We start from the raw sequence: 19,512 nt of genomic DNA, 5'->3' as shown, positions 1-19,512 counted from the left end.
TCCTAAGCAACAGCTCCTGTTTTCCCACCTGACGGTTGCATCAGTGGACTGCTCTCGCTTTCAGGTTTTTTAGGTGCATTTTCTTATTCTCTTTTTGTTCCCTTTGCAGTACATTTTGTGTCGTTTTCAGCAAACAGGGGTGCAATTTGTTCCCTAGCTCAGCACAGGAGGCTCTGACTTTCTATAATTCAGACCTGCACATTATCTCTGGACACCAGAAAGTATGTGGTGTTGTGGTTTACACCTAAGCATTTAGTTGACTGCCAACCAGATTAATCCGAACCTAGCTACAGATAAGAACACAGTTACAGAATACAGAATATGTTCCATTCATGTCTTTTAGTGCCCGAAGAGGAGCATACAGACAGCTGTGTTTGTTATTTCATCCCCAATCTCCCCTAAATCCTCCCCGACCCGCTCCAGGTATCATGAATGTCAGGCCGATCTCTTGATTCTTCGGAACCAAAATCGTCGTTATGCAGAACCCACTCCTCCTCACCTGATTCTTCAGTTGACTCCTCGCGTCTTCGCCCCTTTTTTCTTGTTGATTTCTTTTTTGAGAAGAGATATGGTCTTCCGCGGTTAGAAGCCACCCTGTTCCCACTAGTAAACCAGGGAAGCAAGGGACCCCCTTTCCGCAGGAGCCGTAGGAGAGGAAAAAAGCGTTAGCTAAAAAAAACCTCTCTTGAATCTCGATCCTGATGAGGAGCCAGGTAACCCAGACAAGCTGTTTCTTCCAGAGGAGATCCGGATTCGAGGGATAATAGAGACCGCGGGTTGGCTAGTTGGAAGGGAAAAAGGAAAGGAAAACAGGTAAGTACGGGGGAAGGATAGCAAAATATAGAAAAGGAGGGCAGAGTACCGGGGAGGAGCAAGGCAACAAAGGAGGGTAGGAAGGGACGATAACCGGCAAAAACACCGGTCAGGAAGCAGACAAGGAACTGGAGAGAGCGCTAGCGAAACGGAGCGTGAAAGCTTCAGTTGCAAAGCGCTGGGCAAAACAAAGAGGCGTGGTTAAGAGCAAAACCAGGAAGAGGTCGGAAAAAGACTAGAGCGTAGCAACAGGAAAAGGGGGAAAAAATATGGAACGATCAATGGCGGCGGAGTTGCCATCGGTTTCTCAGACTCCAAGGGAATCTCCTTGCAAACGGCATGACAGTATGCCCCCTTCCATGGGGCACCCCCCCTGGCTTGTCGGGGTGAAGTCTGTGAAACAACCGCACCAGACGAGGCGAATGGATGTGGGAGATAGGTTCCCAAGAATCATCCGAATGTGGGTAGCCCTTCCAATGAATAAGATATTCCAGTCTGCCTCCCTTATATCTGGAGTCCTGGATGGCTGCCACTTCATATTCGTCTGGTGGTAAGTCTATGGGTTTTTGGCCTTTTGGTATTCTTCGTTTGTAGGGGTCTTCCCGATATTCTTTCAAAAGAGAGGAATGAAAGACCGGATGAATACGTTTCATGTAGTCGGGCAACAGAAGCCGGTATGCCACCGGGTCTATCCTTTCCGAGATGGCATAGGGACCCAGATAGCGCGGTGTTAGTTTGGAAGAATGCAACCAGCGCGGAAGGTACTTTGTACATAACCAAACTTGGGTCCCTTTTTTCCAATGGGGAGAAGGAAGGCGCAGTGGATTGCTGGAGGTGTTATAGCGGATCTTGCTGGCTCGCAGACTAGTATATGCAGCCTTATGCGCCTCAGAAATACTGGCAAGCAAGGCATCCACGGAAGGTATATCCCCAGGAGGAAAGGGTCTGATTGGCAAGAAACGGGGATGAAAGCCATAGGTACAAAAAAAAGGACTTAGTTTGGTGGCACTATGGGCGGAGTTGTTGTAAGCAAACTCGGCTGTAGGTAGAAGACCCACCCAATCATCTTGCTGAGAATTAGTAAAACAACGAAGATACTGCTCTAACAGAGCGTTTAACCGTTCTGTCTGGCCGTTTGTTTGCGGATGGAACCCTGAGGACATAGCTCTTTCAATCCCAAGTCTCTTACAGAGCTCTTTCCAAAAGCGGGAGGTATACTGGGTGCCTCTATCGGATATAATCTTGTCTGGAATTCCGTGTAACCGGAATATATCCTTGGAAAAGATAGAAGCCATTTCGGCTGCTGTTGGTAGTCCTGCCAAGGGAGAAAAATGTGCCATCTTAGAAAAACAGTCCACGGTCACCATGATGCAGGAGCAACCATCCGAAGGAGGTAAGTCGACTACGAAATCGGTGGAAATTACTCTCCATGGACTCCTAGGCGGTTCTTCTAGTTGTAGATATCCAACCGGTTTCTGAGTGCTGTACTTAGATCTGGAGCAGATGGGGCAGGTTGATACATACTTCTCTACTAACTTTCCCATTCCTGGCCACCAGAAATGACGTCTGAGTAGTTCCAGAGTGTTCTTAATTCCTCGATGTCCAGCTACTTGGTCATCGTGACACCATTTTAAAACCTGTAGACGGGAGGTGGAGTCTGGTAGAAAAAGACGTCCTTTGCAAAGATATACGCCATCCTGAAGGAGGAGATCCTCTGAAGCCCTTACCAAAGGGGTTTCGTCCAGGTTGGCAGTGGCCATGCGTACCCCTTCTAGAAAGGCATTAACCGTACATATCACCCTTTTCTGGGGCAACATGAGGTTTAGATGTTGATCTGGTAAACATTCGGAAGAGGGTTTTCTGGATAATGCGTCGGCAAGCACATTTTGGGTTCCGGGTAAGTAAGTAAGGACGAAGTCATATTGGGAAAAGAAATGGGCCCATCGGGCTTGTCGTGAATTTATACACTCCATACTTTGTATGACCTTTAGATTTTTATGGTCCGTGCGCAGTTCGAAGGGAAAAACAGCCCCTTGTAAGAGATGTCGCCACTCTTCACATGCCACCTTCATCGCGAGTAGCTCCTTCTCTATCACAGAATAATTCCGTTGGCTAGGGGTTAGAGTCTTTGACACATAGGCTACTGGAAATTCAATGCCATCATGTTCTTGTAGCAATGCTGCTCCCAAAGCTGCGGACGAGGCGTCAGTTTCTATTATGAATGGGAGGTCTTGATCAGGTTGACGTAGAACTGGAGCCGAACAAAAGGCAGTTTTAAGTTGGAGAAAGGCGTCCCCTCCTTCATCGGACCAAAGAAAGGGAGAAGTAGACTTCTTCAACAAACAGGTAATGGGCAATACCTTATCGGAGAAATCAGAAATGAACTTGCGATAGAAATTTGCTAGTCCGAGGAATCTTTGGATTTCCTTTACAGAAATCGGACTTGGCCACTGTAAGACGGCTTCTACCTTCCGAGGGTCCATCTGAATCCCCTCGGCAGACAAAATAAACCCAAGATACGGAACCTTAGCTACCTGGAAAACACACTTGTCTGGATTAGCCTTTAAATGGGCTTCCTTAAGTCTTTGGACGACTTGATGAAGATGTTGCGCATGTAATTCAGGGGATTTGGAAAACACTAGAATGTCGTCCAAGTAGATGATGGTACAGTTATACAACAAGTCAGAAAAGGTGCGGTCCATAAACCGCTGGAAAACCGATGGGGCGTTGACCAGACCAAATAGCATCACCCTATACTCAAAATGGCCGAAGGGGGTCCTAAAAGCAGTCTTCCATTCATCGCCGGACCGAATGCGTAGCAAATGGTAGGCTCTACGAAGGTCGATCTTGGAGAACACAGTGGCACCTTGTACGGCTTCTAATATATCCTTAATCAAAGGCATCGGGTACCGATCTCTAATGGTGATTCTGTTCAGTCCTCGGTAGTCGATGCAAGGTCTTAGTTCCACCGAATCTTTTTTGGGCACAAAAAACAAAGATGCCCCAGCAGGAGAACGTGAGGGTTGAATGAGACCATTTTGGAGATTGGAGTCAAGGTATTTCTTGAGGACTTCTTTTTCCCTCAGAGAAAGGGAGAACATTCGCCCAAACGGAACTAGGGCCTCTGGGACCAGGTCGATACCGCAATCCTCTGGTCTATGTGGAGGTAATTCTTGGACTTCTTGGTCTTGGAAAACTTCACTAAACTTAGCCAGGTCGATGGGAATGGTATGTATTCCCACGGTATCAGTTGTTGGACAGAATTCGGACATGACTTGGACGGTGGCATGTTTGGTCTCCGGAAGACATTTCTTCAGACAATGATCAGAAGAAAAAGACATCTGATTGGTTCTCCAGTTTATGGTAGGGTTGTGTTTGCGCAACCATGATACCCCGAGTATGACCGGGAAATGGGCAGCTCTTATTAGGTCAAACTGGATAGTCTCTGTATGCTGAAGCAGCTTCATCGTCATGGGCGGAGTGGTATGAGTAATCAGACCAGAACTTAAGGGCTTGCCATCAACTCCTTCCACCTTCTGGTCTTCATCTTTTTCTAGTCGTTCTATGCCGGATTGGTTAGCCCACATGATGTCCATGAAACATCCTGCTGCTCCACAGTCCAGTAAGGCTAGGACTTCATAAGATCTTTGATGAAGGGTGAGCTGTACTGCCAGAACCATAAGACGGGTGTCTTCTGTGGATGAGATGGATGTTATGGACATTGAGACGTAGGGACCTGGGAATCCCCCTCGGTAACTTGTCCCCACTAGTTCCGAGGTGGGCCGTTTCCCGACCGTCGTGGAGGTACTTCTGGACAGTCGCGTAACAGGTGTTGCTTAGAACCACAATACAGGCACAAATTATTGTCCTTTCTTCTCCTTCGTTCATCAGACGAAAGGGGCCCTCGGGTAGTACCTATCTGCATGGGTTCATCCTTGGTCTGATGGGTGGAGGAGGTAGTGGGTAGACAAGGCTCGGAGAGTATAGGCGTGAATCGGCCTCTTCGTTTCTCTGTACGCCTTTCGGAAAGGCGGAAATCCAATTGGAGAACGGTAGACCATAGTTCCGACAAGGTTGCAGGTCTGGGCATACGTGCCAATTCATCTTTTAGTTCTTCTCTGAGGCCTCGACGGAAAACGGTGTATTGAGCCGCCTCTTGCCACCCGGATTCGGCGGCAACCCTCTTAAAATGGGAAATGTAGGACAGTAAATCCGAACTACCCTGACGGATGTCAAGCAACTGTTCACTGGCTATCAGGGCTGTTTCTTGTCTCTCAAAGGCTTCCTTGAATTGTGCCGTAAAACCACTATAGTCTTGCAGCAGTGGGCTAGCACTGGTTACTAATGGGGTGGCCCATGCCAGTGCGTTTCCAGTAAGATTGGATATGAGAAACCCTATGCGGGCATTATCGGAGGCATAAGTCTGGGGTCTGAAAGTAAAATGTATTATACATGCCTCCATGAACTCTTTGAATTTCTGTGGAGAGCCGTCATATTTACCCGTTGCCAAGGGCATAGGGGGTAATTCTGCACGAGCTCTTTCTTGATTATCAATACGTTGCTTTAGGGCCGTATTCTCTACCTTGACAGTTTGCAATTCCTGTGTGAGGTTATGTACCGCAGCAAGCAACTCCTGTATCTGTTCAGCCGTAGCCATGGTTGATTCATTTAGGCTTTGCAATCTATCATGAATGTCAGGCCGATCTCTTGATTCTTCGGAACCAAAATCGTCGTTATGCAGAACCCACTCCTCACCTGATTCTTCAGTTGACTCCTCGCGTCTTCGCCCCTTTTTTCTTGTTGATTTCTTTTTTGAGAAGAGATATGGTCTTCCGCAGTTAGAAGCCACCCTGTTCCCACTAGTAAACCAGGGAAGCAAGGGACCCCCTTTCCGCAGGAGCCGTAGGAGAGGAAAAAAGCGTTAGCTAAAAAAAACCTCTCTTGAATCTCGATCCTGATGAGGAGCCAGGTAACCCAGACAAGCTGTTTCTTCCAGAGGAGATCCGGATTCGAGGGATAATAGAGACCGCGGGTTGGCTAGTTGGAAGGGAAAAAGGAAAGGAAAACAGGTAAGTACGGGGGAAGGATAGCAAAATATAGAAAAGGAGGGCAGAGTACCGGGGAGGAGCAAGGCAACAAAGGAGGGTAGGAAGGGACGATAACCGGCAAAAACACCGGTCAGGAAGCAGACAAGGAACTGGAGAGAGCGCTAGCGAAACGGAGCGTGAAAGCTTCAGTTGCAAAGCGCCGGGCAAAACAAAGAGGCGTGGTTAAGAGCAAAACCAGGAAGAGGTCGGAAAAAGACTAGAGCGTAGCAACAGGAAAAGGGGGAAAAAATATGGAACGATCAATGGCGGCGGAGTTGCCATCGGTTTCTCAGACTCCAAGGGAATCTCCTTGCAAACGGCATGACACCAGGTCTAAGGTCTTTAGCAGTGTTTAGCTAAAAGTGCTGGGGTTCTTGAGCTCGATAGTTCTGTAGGATAGACGGCTTATGTGGAAACCTGGAAGAATATTTGAACCTTACAATTTGAAAGGCCCATGATTTTAAAAACTACACAGCTGTCATGAAAGCCAGAGAGGTAATGGGTACTAGTTAGGGTAATCGTACGTTTGGGCATCTGGTTAAATGTTTGTTTGTATAGGAACACAAGCTTTCTACAAGTGACCCATATCCTATTTCCTAGGAGAGCTCCCTTTCCTTCTGTGTTAGAAATGGCTTCAGAGTCAAGCACTCAGACAGGGCCTATTCGGAAGAAGAACCAGAGGTCTCAACCAATTCTGGAGAAGGGATGTTGTTCTTTGCTATCCCGTATTTCCATTCCCTTGGCACCAACGCAACAATTTGCAAATGTCTGATATTTATGCAAGTGTCCACCAGACGGGAGGCTTTTCCCACATCGGAGGCCAAAGTGGCTTTCATGTTGTTGTATCTCACCGGAGTGTGTGTCTTGGTCTATACCGTTGGTAATCCAAGATAGTCTAATGCTGAGTGATTTAGATTTATTAACATTGAAATTAAGAAGGTGGTCAACCTCGAGCGTTTCCTTACTGTAGACAGTGAACTGTGTAATTGAGCCGTAGTGGCGTATATAGCCCAAGTTCACTCTTGTTCCTGAAAGCGAGGGGCAAGAGGAGAAAAGAGCTTGCTTGTTTGACAAGTGTCTGAAGGATGCTTTGGTATTCATAGTCAAATGTTGACTCATTGCAACGCCTTATTTGAATTACTTTGTTTGATTTTAGGGTAAGGGAATAAAAGTGTGATAGAAAGAGCGATGTAGTGGATTCTTTGCCAAGTCTCAGCGTTCCCTTTTTGTAAGGGTGTGGCCTTCAGCAGTCTTACCAGCTGGCAGGCGTAGTGCACTCCTTTTGTTAGTGGACCGTTGGACTTTGTCACTGGGGCTATGTTTACCAGTTTTACCAACTTGAGGCTACCATCAAATCCTTACAAGTTCTGATACCTAATTTACCAGGGCAGTCCTTCATAATCTGTTTGTTAGATATATCATCAACTCCAGTTCCAAAAATCATGTATGTGCACTGAATGGATTGCATTCAATTCAGCATGTTGACAACTGGCAATAATATGTGATTGGGATGCATAAAGGACTCTTGTCTGTACTGTTCTATCCCTATATTCCATGTCCCTGGTGGTCCTTATTAGACCCTCTAATAACCCTGTTTTTGCCTTATCACATTCATTAAAACCACACCAATGCTTATCAACTGTTATATGTGGCCGGACTGGCCGGACCAGAAAGGTAGCAGTTTTATAACAATAGATAGCGATCACAAGGGGCAAGATTTTCCACTTTGAAAAGATTTCTGAACACTTAACTGATGTATAAAAAAAATGAAAAATGCAGCAAGTCGTCAGCTGCACGGAACTTAAGGACAGAGCAGGTGATTGTAACGTACCTTTATCTCCCTTTACCGCTGTGTAATTTATCAGTGTTCTCTCCTCAAATCGAATTCTGCAATGATGTGATTCAAAGTTGACACACTGCGCGCATTTTCTTTGGCAGAGGCAGATGCTGAAGTTCAGCAGCATGGTTCCTGACCTGGATCGTCTTAATGAGCTTGGTTACAGGCTACCCCTCAATGACAAGGAAATAAAACGAATGCAGAACCTCAATAGGTGCTGGTCGATGATCTCCTCCCAGACTACAGAAAGGTTCAGGTAGGTCTTTCAAGTTTGAAAATGAGATGGTATATTTGTATTTTCCGCACTGTTAATGGTATTAGCTTATATTTCTCACATGGTAAGGAGGACAAACTCAACCTTATTAATGCGTTCCAAACGTAGGACATGAGGAGAATCCATTTGGCAGCTGTTCCTTATACTGTTACACTTTTCTGTAGCAACCATTTTGTCTGGAACAGGCAGTAACATTGGCAATATCTTGCTGTATTGTGTTATTTTTAAACTATGCCAAAACTATTAATGTTGTGAAACCTTGTGGGAGTAAGGACCTATGAGCATAAAGGGTCTATAACAATCCATTAACAGAAATATTGGACTGCTTTTAGTGTTTTTGGTCTAATGTCGTTTGTGTGCTCCTTGATTTACCATTGGGAATACAAACACACAGCAGACACACACTTTCTTTTGGATACGATTTCCTTTGCAGATTCCTTAACTTTAAAATGTCAATGGTTGTCTTGTATTCTCACAGCAAGCTACAGGCTTTTCTTCTGCAGCACCAGACCTTTCTGGAGAAGTGTGAAGCCTGGATGGAGCTACTGGTTCAGACTGAGCAGAAGTTGGCCGTGGAGATCTCGGGAAACTATCAGAGCCTTCTTGAACAGCAGAGGGCCCACGAGGCAAGTTAACATTATTAAACCCATTTGTAATTAATTGTAATTAATTTAAATCAATTAATTGTTCACTGTGTACTTATGAGTAGATATGAAAACTTGAAACCTGATTGTTATTTTTTTTATCAAACCAGTAGCATTTCTGAGTATTTTATATTATTCTGAGAATGCTTGTTGTGAGTGGTTGTATGGTGTGATGAAGTCCCATGCTTGAGGTTAAAGGATGTAACTGGGGTGGCCCTGCAGGTGGGGGACAGACGGCCCCAATGTGGGGTATATGACGGATCTGCAAAGGCTCCCCACTCCAACGCTAGCCTTATATGTTTACCCAGCCCTATTCTCCCTGACAATCCTTGGTGGTCTTGGAATGTGTTGTCCCGGGGTGAACCTGCAGCATATCACACAGTACAGGTGAGAGAGACTTGTTTAGTGAAAGGCAACAATTTGCGAGTTAGGCTCCCACATAAAATTGCAGACCCCCACTCATTTTCCCTTTCTGGGTCCTGCATGTGTCAAGAACCCAAATTCTTATGGCGTTGTGAATTGAATGAGATTCCAGTGTGTGAAATAAATCCATGATGGTTGTCATGGGTAATGTTGGCAAGCAGAGCTGTAATGCGGTCCACTGGCTAAGTGATTGATCTTAAAAAGCTTATATCCACACAAGTGGTGTAACACTAAATGTGTGAGTTGCTCCAAGCCCTACTGAGGGATCCAGCAAGCTCCTCATAGAAGCATAGGGTGCGACAAAGTCACGGGCTGGCCTGGACCACCCTGCATGCAAAAAGCGCATTATGATCCTATTGCCGCTGGGGCACATCACACTGGGTGAAAGATGCAAGTACATTTTTTAATCAAACCGTAAATCTCTCACCTAGCATTGAAGCAAGGGGGCACTGAGGGGGCACTTCATGCCCAAACGTACTACCCCCCCACTATTCGTGGCCGGTAAAAATATTATATGCATACCAGTATCTGAGACTGCTTTTGGTGTCATGGAGAGCAAGTAGCTCCTGAGTGAGTAAGAGTTGTGGCAGATGAACGCTTTTAATGGAAGAGATAAATATCTTCCACAAATTGATACGAGTGACCGAGAGTAGCGACGGAGACCTAACTTATGTAGAGGGAGGGCCAGGACGCCCTACCCTGAGAACATTTTTTAAGTAATGTATTGAAATGCTGCATCTTACAGTGCATTTTTTTAAAATGTGGTAAAAAGCCATGCAATTTATAACTGCTGCTCTTGGGTAACTGATGGGGAGTTTATTTGCAAAAGTCCACCTGTGGTATGACTTCAGAAGACTCACTCTTGGATGTACAAGGCTCCAACTCTTACGTTGGCCCTGAACTACCCAAAAGGTTTGGTAGCTCTGGTCAAGCAGCCATGCTTAGTTTAGGAGGGACGAGGACTGTAGGTAAGTACCAAGACCTCAGAGCACACTTTGAGTCAAGGAAACATTTAAATACTGTAAATATATTAAAATATGGTTATTTATTATATATATTAAGGCAACACTCAACACAATAATAGGCTTTAGGTAAGTAAAGCAATTTACACATATGTACAGTTGGATATTTGCTTTGCAGTACTCAGTTCAATAGTATACCTTAGATGAAACACAGGTAAGTAATCGGAGTAGATTTAAGTTAGAAAATCATTTCATCAACCAGCATTGAATGCTTTAACAACACTGACACTATTAATAACTTTTAGCAGCAGCCTAGGCTTAGGAAGTCCAACCCTATCTGTGGATGAGAGTCTCAGAGTCAGATGAGGCACTGGGGGGGACCAGGGGCCGTGGGCGAAAGAACAAAGGAAGGCAGATGCTGTCAAAGTTAAAATGTTTAGAAGATTCTTCTACGTTGTGAATAAGTAAAGTTGTTGGTAAAGGAAGGTTTCAGGGAGGGTAGGTAGACCCCCTGAAGGATTGTATCCAAGGACAGATGTCCTAAGGCCAGGGAGAACACGATTGGCTTGTTCACTTCAACGTGTCTCAAGAAGCTCAGGAGGAGCACTGAACAAACACCCAGGTAGGTACCTAGGAGTGGGACAGTACCTTTTGTGATGAAGACAGCAATGCCAAGACAGCAATGCCACTGGCAGGTGCCCAAGGTGAGACGACAGCATGCTCCGGTTTGGATTTCTTGGCCTGGTGGCTGAAGAAGGAACTTTGGCAGCAGCAGACAGTCGCTCCCTTGCGATGGCACACCCCGCAGATGATCTTCACCACACTGGCTCGTTGGCACTCGAACACACCTAGGGCTTACTAGATATGGGCTTGTGGTCCTAGATACTTTCCAACCGTTAAGGTTACTAACTGTAGCACGGTAGAACGGTACTGGAGAACACATGTGCAAGACTCATCAGTCATCGCTTACCCATACTTTTTCCACATTCATACTGTCCCTACTCAGAAGAACACCCTGTCCCTGTATTACACAAAGCTGTTCCTAGGCATCGGATGTTGGGCCACCTATCTAACAGGGATAGATGAGAAGCTGTCCCTGGTTCGCCTTCATTCATGCACAAAAAACGGTAGAAATACAGATTAAGGTCAGCAGAAAAACATAATAGCTCTTAAAGGACAACAATGTTGCTAAATATTGTGTCACTAACCAAGTGGCAATGGCCTGATCTCACTCCTGGATTTGCAATCTATGGTTTAATCTCCAGTTAGTGAGAGAAAGTGCCAATGACTTCCGACCTTATTCTGATGGAGAATATAAAAAATGGGCTCTGCTGTCAGAGCACCACACACTAAAAGGTAGATCACCAATTATGATCTTAGGAAACTTTTGTTGTTTGTGGGTGTCCTCATATATTGTTGGTGGACATTGTCTTCAGCATGAGATTCCTCATGCCTTGTAGGGGCGACCGGTTTCGACAATCGGGAAACTGTGATCGTCATCTTCAGGACCAGATGTATTACAAATTAAATTAATTCTGTCTGGAGACCAATTGATTTATAGGTCCCCACTGGATAGTCATTTCCGCTTCCTAATAGGAAACAAAAGGGTGGGTGAGAACGTCTGGGTGTTCATTCATAAAGAAAGGAGCAAACTCCTACCTGCGTGTGTGTCTGCTGTATGTAGCTGGTCAATGGCTTCTATGGGGAAAAGCGCTGTTAAAAGGACTGGCTTCTTGGTGTCGGTAATATGCCTGCAGATAAGAAATACACTGTACCTTTAGCCTAGTTATCGAGCAGCGTCCGTGCGTCTGTGTTGTCAGCGTGTAGATCTGCCTCTCTGTGGTAAAGTGGCCAGAGCGCCGCGCTCTATGTCGGGCGCCCAGTGCGTTGCGCCATATTGGATTGGGCTGATAAGTTCCGAAGTACTGAGGACGGAGCTCGCTTGATATTATTTATAAAACGAAAACCGCGTATCGGTTTGTCCAGGCATGCACATCATGAGCTTGTGTTTCAATAAAAAGTTTTTGGGGAAAAAAAATATATTTATGTGAGAAACGCTTAATGTATCTGTTGTATACACGGCTACATGGGAGTGCCCTCTGTCGATGTACTAGTGCAAGGAGGGGCCTGCAACGCCCCCTGTGTCACACGATAGCTCTTGACTGTTCAAAGGGTGCCATCCGTTAGTAAAGTCTCCCCCACCCGGGGGGCAAAAAAGCTTAGATCAGTTGTAACAGTGGCTGGGGTATAATGGTTAACAGCTCTGAATGGCTAATAGATGTAATACTCTATGGAACATACATTATGCTCTCATATGCAATGTGATGCTTACCACTACTGGATAGTTTCCAGTATCCTCTCAGAAAAAGTAAATAAAGCTGTTAGTTTCACATATTATGGGCGGTGTACGTTATTGCTGCATAACAGTAAAGTGAATCCACTGAATTTGTTCATTCAGTCTGTTCTTATCGGTGCTCAATCTGAAAATCCAATTCTGTTCTCTTCTCAGAAGGAGGTTATGGAAGTTACCTCCAGGTCTGGGAGGATATATTTTTTCAATTATCGTCCATCTGAAATCGTCAGGTCCACGTCCTTTTTGCAATGTGTGACTAAGGGGGCATTCCGTTTTTTTTATCCGTAGGCATGATTTATGTTCTATCATGCATGTCTTTGCGTTGGGCATAGTCAAACCCACATATCTTAGGGTCCAGGATGTTCTCAGGTCTATGTCGATGGAAGTACTGCGCTGCGTTTGTGAACACATGGAACAATTTCTACACTCTTCATGCCTCTTCATGTTGGTTCCGCTGGGTACTCTGCATTGCTCCACACATCTTCTTCGTCCCAGTACTGATCTTGAGGACTGCCAGTGAGTCATAGGTGTTCTTCTTCATCAGTCTTGTGGTGTAATTTACATGGGTAGTCCATACTCGGAACATGGAAGTCTAGAGACTATGGGATCCGGTATATGGTAAGCGGGTGAGGGAGGTTGTGAAGGGGCAGAGGTATACCGCCTTTGCCCCAAAATGTCATCCCTTGTCCCATAAGGGTTTACGTCCCCATGTGATCCTCCCTTGGTACACCACCCCCAGGGGGGCTATTGAACTGTGGCCGTTCGGCCCTTGCCACAGGGGGAAGGATCCCCCCTATGGGAAAAGGGACGACATCCAAGGATTTGTCACAGTGGGTAGTGCCCTAAAATGGCCATGCCATTAGATCTTCGCTTGTTCTTTGGCCAAATTGTAGTTTGGCCTTCTTCCTGCCCTCTCAGGTCAGGAAAGTCCTTATAAAGTCATGCCCTTGCCTGGGATCGCTGATACTTTTGTGGGCTTGTGAGCCTGTGTGTGTGTGTGCCCCATGAAGGGGGCTGGGACTATCTAGTCCCAGTTTTCATCTTTTGTGCCACAAAGTGTGCTTGTGGTGTGGATGTGAAACCAGCAGTTGTCCCTGATTGGGTAATTACTGGCTGTTTGAATGGTGCAGATCCTTACCATTGGTGGGGTTGCTTCCAGCTCGAATTTTGGATAAAAGGAGGACCTCTGCAGGTATTCTTGAGATCTGTGTTGGAGTCAAGAATTCCTCAAAGAAGAGCAGACCGCTTAAGATGCGAACACCATTCCTGAAGTTGCCCAGCATCCCTTCCGGTAACTGGCCCGGAGAAGCTCTGCTCCTCTGCTTGATCTCAGAAGAAACTGAGCAGTGCTTCAGCCCTTGATCTAGTGGGACCAACTAGTCTTGATGCCTTCTCGACAATCCAGCCCTTCAGATCCTTCGGAAGTGTCCATGGACTGCCCGGTTGACTGACCAATTCCGGAATTTGGATGGTTGCCAGCTTGTGCCACAAGTTTCGTCTTCCCTGAATTCCAGCTTCCTGTCTTCAAGGGAATCTATCCTAGAGCAACTGCTGTGACCGTTACTGGAAGGACGCCTGTTGTCGCCTGCAAACGGTGATCGTCACTGGAACTTGCCTTCCTCCATCCAGTGAAATGTCCTAAGGAAGCCTGCATGGTTGGATTCTGCGTTTCTTCACCTACAGGGGTTGCATCTAAATACTACTCAACTGAAAGAATACTCAAAGCTACAACTCCTGGGCACCTCTCACGGGAACAAAGGGCAGAAGATCCTTACCCCAGCAACCCTTATATGATCCAAAAAGATATCTGGGAAAATCGGGGTTGTGGGGTAAGTAAGCATCAGTGTGCCTGTACCCTCCCTGTCCTCAAAGGATAACATTGGGAACAAGTACCTTTTGTCTCCTATATCCTTTCCACTCACTGTTGGTTTTCGAACCTGGGTCGGGTATCCTTTCCTGGGGTTAAGCTTGGGCCTCGAAGAAAGGAGAACACTTAAATTTCCTATGGTAAATTGTTATAGAACTTTTAAATAGTTTGAAACTTATCACTGACTCAAGCCCATTGCATCCCTTTCCCAAGAAGATCTCTTACCTGTGACATTTGGGCAGAATGCCTCATTCATGAGGGTTTACACTACTAAAGCTAGGATATTGAACTGAAGAAAGCCTCTGCAATAAGCCAAGAAAGTACTGAGCACTATAATCCAAGAGACCTCTAGTCAAGCAGGAAGAGCTTTTTTGGAGAGGGTACAAAGTGAAGGAGTATGAACCTGAGGAGGGCAGGAGAAGCCACAGTTTCTGATGTACCCTAAACCCATGGGCCCTCATTACGACCCTTGCGGAATTCGGAAAACGATGGCGGAAATGCAATACCGCCATCGAATAGCGCTCGGTGCGACTATGACCCGTCACCGCAAAGTACGAAGCCATTAGCGACACCGTAGTGAACGCCAACGCTAACTGCACCAAGCACGCGCGCGCGCGCCATGCCAAACCGTAAATACCACCATGGCGCAAGGGTACGCTAATTCCGACCCTAGCGGACATGTACCTAACGCCATCAAGCATGGCGGAATGTACCATTCCGCCATGGTGAGAAGTACGGCATCGCGAATCAACCGTAAACGGCCCCACTGAGTCCCTGTACACCGCTCCCTGGCCACAAAGTACAACTCCCCGTAGGTGCAATGAAGTCACAATGCAACCATTGAAATGTACAAGTCACCCATGCATGCCAACGAACAAAAGAAACACAACAGGGGCCAATGGGAGCAGCAGGGCACAGATGGCACGAATACAGAAGCCATCCCAATGGACATGACCACAGTCCCCCACCAAGAAACGCACGCAAACACAGGCACCTGTGACCAGCAATATTCCGAAAATCACATCATTCCACCAGTCCACCTGGCTGACCGGCATCTGTTACACAAAACCCAATCCCCCGCCCCTGAGCATGACAACATTCAAACTGTCATATTGACAGCCCCCATCCCTGACCTCACGGGCTTCGTAGGCAAACGCGCCCAGTACAGTACCACGCAACTAAACTCCGAAGCTGGAACCCAATGCAGATCTCCTCACAATACATCGCCCCCCAAATAGGCATATGCCACATCACTTGCAAAGAAGAACGCTACACGGGCCAAATCAGAATAGAAATTTAATGCACATCAAAATCACCAAGCCCATACAGCCATCAGGCCATGAACTCCAAAACACTTTTCACCATTGTGGGCTGCATCCGCAAGAAATGACCAGCCACTACTTGTGTGACGCCCTGTTCCCTCATGGTACACAGAGCCACATTCACGTACGAAAAGGCAACATGGAAGCGCACAGAACCGCAGGGCCGTCCCAATGGGGAGGCACTAGTCCAGCTGAAAGGCCGAAATGTTGCTCCGAGCCACCAGTACTGCGTAAGGGCATGTGGCCCATTGGCGATCGTCCCATAAGATCGTAATGCTGCTCCACTGATTAACACGAAGCAGCAGGTGTCGGGAGTAAAAGCCATCTGCAGGAGTGGCATACAGATGGCAGTGGCAAAAGGGGAGGAGATACCTGTCAACCAAAAGAAAAGAAAAAGAACAGAATGGCCATCAGAACTACATTCGAACAACTCACTTCAATGATCACACTAAATCCACAGCCATATGCATGCTAGCCCACTCCAAAGGATCATCACCACCCCAAAACCACTTGCGACTCATAACTACCTATATCGAGGTGTAAACACCATCACAAACGAGTGTACCTGTGCATGCGTCTGTCAAAACAGAATCCATCAGATGGGAATGTTAACGTGCATGGACGCAAGTGTCTGAGGGCGCGTCGAGACAGGGAGGGCTCAACAAGGCCAGATAGACGATGGTCCCACTATGGCAGCCCTGCATCACATAGCGTAGGGGAGGCGGATAGATCCCAAGAAGCCCTGTACATGGCAAACTCTGTATCAAATCACCTGCCCATGCATCCATTCATCATTCCCTCATCCCGGGATTAAAACGCCTGAATATTTACTCACATAACATTAGAAATATCCATTGAGTCTGTGCGTTATGCAGCCTGCAAAATCCACAGTGCCCCAGCCCGTAATTCCAGTGTAGTGAAGTAACATGTATTTGGGAACGTCCGGCCTCATCGCCCACGTCGCTATTGCGCATCCCAAACTATTCATATCAATCATTGCATCCTCGCCATGGCCCCTGTCTCAAGGACATAGTACGTTATATTTGCAGTCAGACCTGTGGGCATTTCCTCGCCGCTAGCTGAAAACCGAAAGCGCCGCCCTTCGAATTCCTCATTTGCAACATCACGTCGAAGAGGCATCTGTGGCCGTTTGAAATCACTAATCATTCCATCGAGTGCCGCTGTGTGTGAAAATGGCAACTGCCTTCACCCACAAATGGGACGCCCCGCCCGTCGTTGCAACTCGGTACAGTGATGCATGAGGGCCCACCGTTACTCGAGTACTACGTTCCACTGACCCTTCACAAGTCTGTTCGCGACTGCACAGATAGTATGTGAAACAATGGGACCACAGCAGAATGAACATATCAACCAATCTTACACGGCCATCGGGTACAAATACATGATTGCAATAGCAAGATGCCATTCCCCGAATTGCAGCGTTGTGCGCGGGACGTGCTCGGCCAAAGGGGAGAGCAGTTTGCACAGGTGGAATTAATCACCACAGGTGGAGGCCATACAGCCTGAAAACACACAAATTGCACAGCCAGTCTCCTCCCACAACCACACCGAAATGCTACCGGCAGGACTCGCGATGTTGGCCCTGGGGGACCTGATAGCACTGCAAGTACTCCAACTCCAAGAAGAAGACGAACACCAACTACAACCGGCCGCACGGAGGAGACGCAGGAGGAGGAGGAGGCCAAGGCAGGGCCAGCAAGGGCCGCCAGCACAGCCACTACCACCACGCAGGCAGCCCGCAATCCCACGCCTCCGAGCACATCCGTTCAACCTCACTGATGAGCAGATCCACACCCTCTACCGCCTGGACCGGGACACCATAGCCGCCATTGTGGACATGACACAGGCTGACCTTGTCAGCATGATAGATAGCCCAACCGCCATCCCACCCCTACTGAAGGTGGTGTCTGTACTCCACTTCCTGGCCACAGGCACCTACCAGCACACAGTCGGACAGTTGCATGGCATTTCTCAGCCACTGTTCTCACGGACACTATTGCAAGTGCTCGATGCCCTCCTGCAGCACGCAGACGACTACATCTCTCTACCACGCTCGGAGCAGGAAATTACCAACACAAAAGTGGGATTCCATGCACTTGCCGGCATACCGGGTTGCATTGGTGCCATCGACTGCACCCATGTGGAATTGGTCGTCCCACATGCCATGGAGGCCCAGTACCGCAACCGAAAACAATTTCATTCTCTGAATGTACAAATGGTGTGTGACTCCAACAGGATCATTACACATTGTTGTGCCAGATTCCCTGGATCAACCCATGATTCTATGGTCTTGAGGAACTCTACAATACCACGCTACATGGAGCGACACGCAGGGAACAGATCCTGGCTACTCGGTGAGTCTCATTACATGCATGATAATGTGGGGTATGTGATTCGGCAATGACCTGGCAGGAAGGGGGGGGGGGTGTGCGTACGTAGCAATGGCATTCCACATCATACGTTTCTCGTCCACATACAGGTGATGCTGGATATCCACTGAAGAGATGGCTCCTCACACCAGTCCGGAACCCACGGGACCAGCATGAGGAGGACTACAACCATGCCCACTCACGTACCCGTGTAGTCATTGAACAGGCATTCGGCCTACTGAAGGGTCGTTTCCGCTGCCTCAGCAGGTCTGGCGGGGCACTCCTGTACCGCCATGAGAAGGTTGCAAAGATGGTGATGGCATGTGTCATGCTCCACAACATGTGCGTACGTAGAAATGTGCCCATGCCCCCTGACGCAGAACTGCAAGCACCTGATGATGGTCATGATGAGGGTGGGGATGTGGCAGCACCTCATGGAGTCTGCGAGGCACCGGAGGGCCGTGACATTCGTCAGCATCTCATTGATGTATGCTTCTAGCACTCACGCCTGGTGGCTGATACATGGACACGGGACTCGTGGCACTGTGTGTGTCTGGGACATGCACAATATGGACTGTACGCCTATGATGGCCTAGTACACAAAGATCAATGTCCACACATCTCATTGGTTGATCGTGCACTGTTTATGGCATATGTGATATCATGTTGTACACCCTATCGACCCGCCACCCAAGTGAGCCCAACACACCCCCTCCACCCTCCTACCTCCCCCCCGAACACCAGTGTCCAAAGATGCTCATTGTCAGTGGGCAGTCGCTATTGCAAGCCCCCTCTGCGGGTATCGGGGGCACCCCTGCCTGTGGAGCGCAGGTTCCTCCCAGATCTACGTTGGGGGCTGCCCTGGACGGAACTTGCAACGGATGATGTCTCTGCCTGCTCACGTCCATGCATGTCCCTAAGGGTTTGCGAGAGCTCAGTGAGCACACGGCGCACTGCGGCAAGTTCGGCACATACGTCCTTGGACGTCGCATGCAGTTCCCCCCTCAGGCTCTCGGTGCATCTCTCCATTTGGACTCCCAGGCTCTCGGTGCTACTCTCCATTTGTGCCCTTAGTGTCTCTGTACCTCTCTCCATTTCTGCCCTAAGTGTCTCAGTTGATGTTTCTATGTCTGCCTTAGTGCCCCCACATTCATCGGCATGGTCCTTGAGGAGCGTGGCCAGTTGCTGCTGTTGCACGATTAACTGGTCGAGGGACTGTTGCCTCTGCTGGGCCATGGCCATTTGCGGGGGTGTCACAGAGGGGCTGTTGTCCTCATGTTGCCTTGCCACAGGGCTTGTGGGGGATGGCCAGTCGTCGTCTTGTGGGTGCCCCTGCGTGGTATCCTCATGTTGTACGGGATGGGACAGACAGGGGGATTGGGACAGGTCATGGATGGATCTGACTTCGACATCCCCGTCTTCTGTGTCGGAGCATGCTGCCATCAATGGGGTGTCACCTATGGTGCTGCTGCCACCAGAGGCAGTGCCTTCTGTGGCATCCGTTGGGGGGACCTGTGGTGGTGGTGTTGTGGGCATGCTG

The 19,512-nt window shown here is 47.8% G+C and overlaps 1 protein-coding gene across 17 annotated transcripts in view; it reads left to right on the top strand.

Moving 5' to 3' along the window:
* The window catches only part of SYNE1 (spectrin repeat containing nuclear envelope protein 1), a 1,651,720-nt gene that overhangs the window by 1,375,422 nt on the left and 256,786 nt on the right, over positions 1-19,512 (top strand). For all 17 annotated transcript variants that reach the window (XM_069606781.1, XM_069606782.1, XM_069606785.1 and 14 more), the window contains 2 exons: positions 7,839-7,993; positions 8,490-8,637. In XM_069606781.1, the coding sequence (XP_069462882.1) occupies positions 7,839-7,993; positions 8,490-8,637 (303 nt within the window). The remainder of the gene's footprint in view (positions 1-7,838; positions 7,994-8,489; positions 8,638-19,512) is intronic.

Source organism: Ambystoma mexicanum, chromosome 4p (genome assembly GCF_040938575.1).
Source record: "Ambystoma mexicanum isolate Mex_15411 chromosome 4p, UKY_AmexF1_1, whole genome shotgun sequence".
In the NCBI taxonomy this organism is placed as follows: Eukaryota; Metazoa; Chordata; class Amphibia; order Caudata; family Ambystomatidae; genus Ambystoma; species Ambystoma mexicanum.
This window is presented reverse-complemented; position numbering and strand designations above follow the sequence as displayed.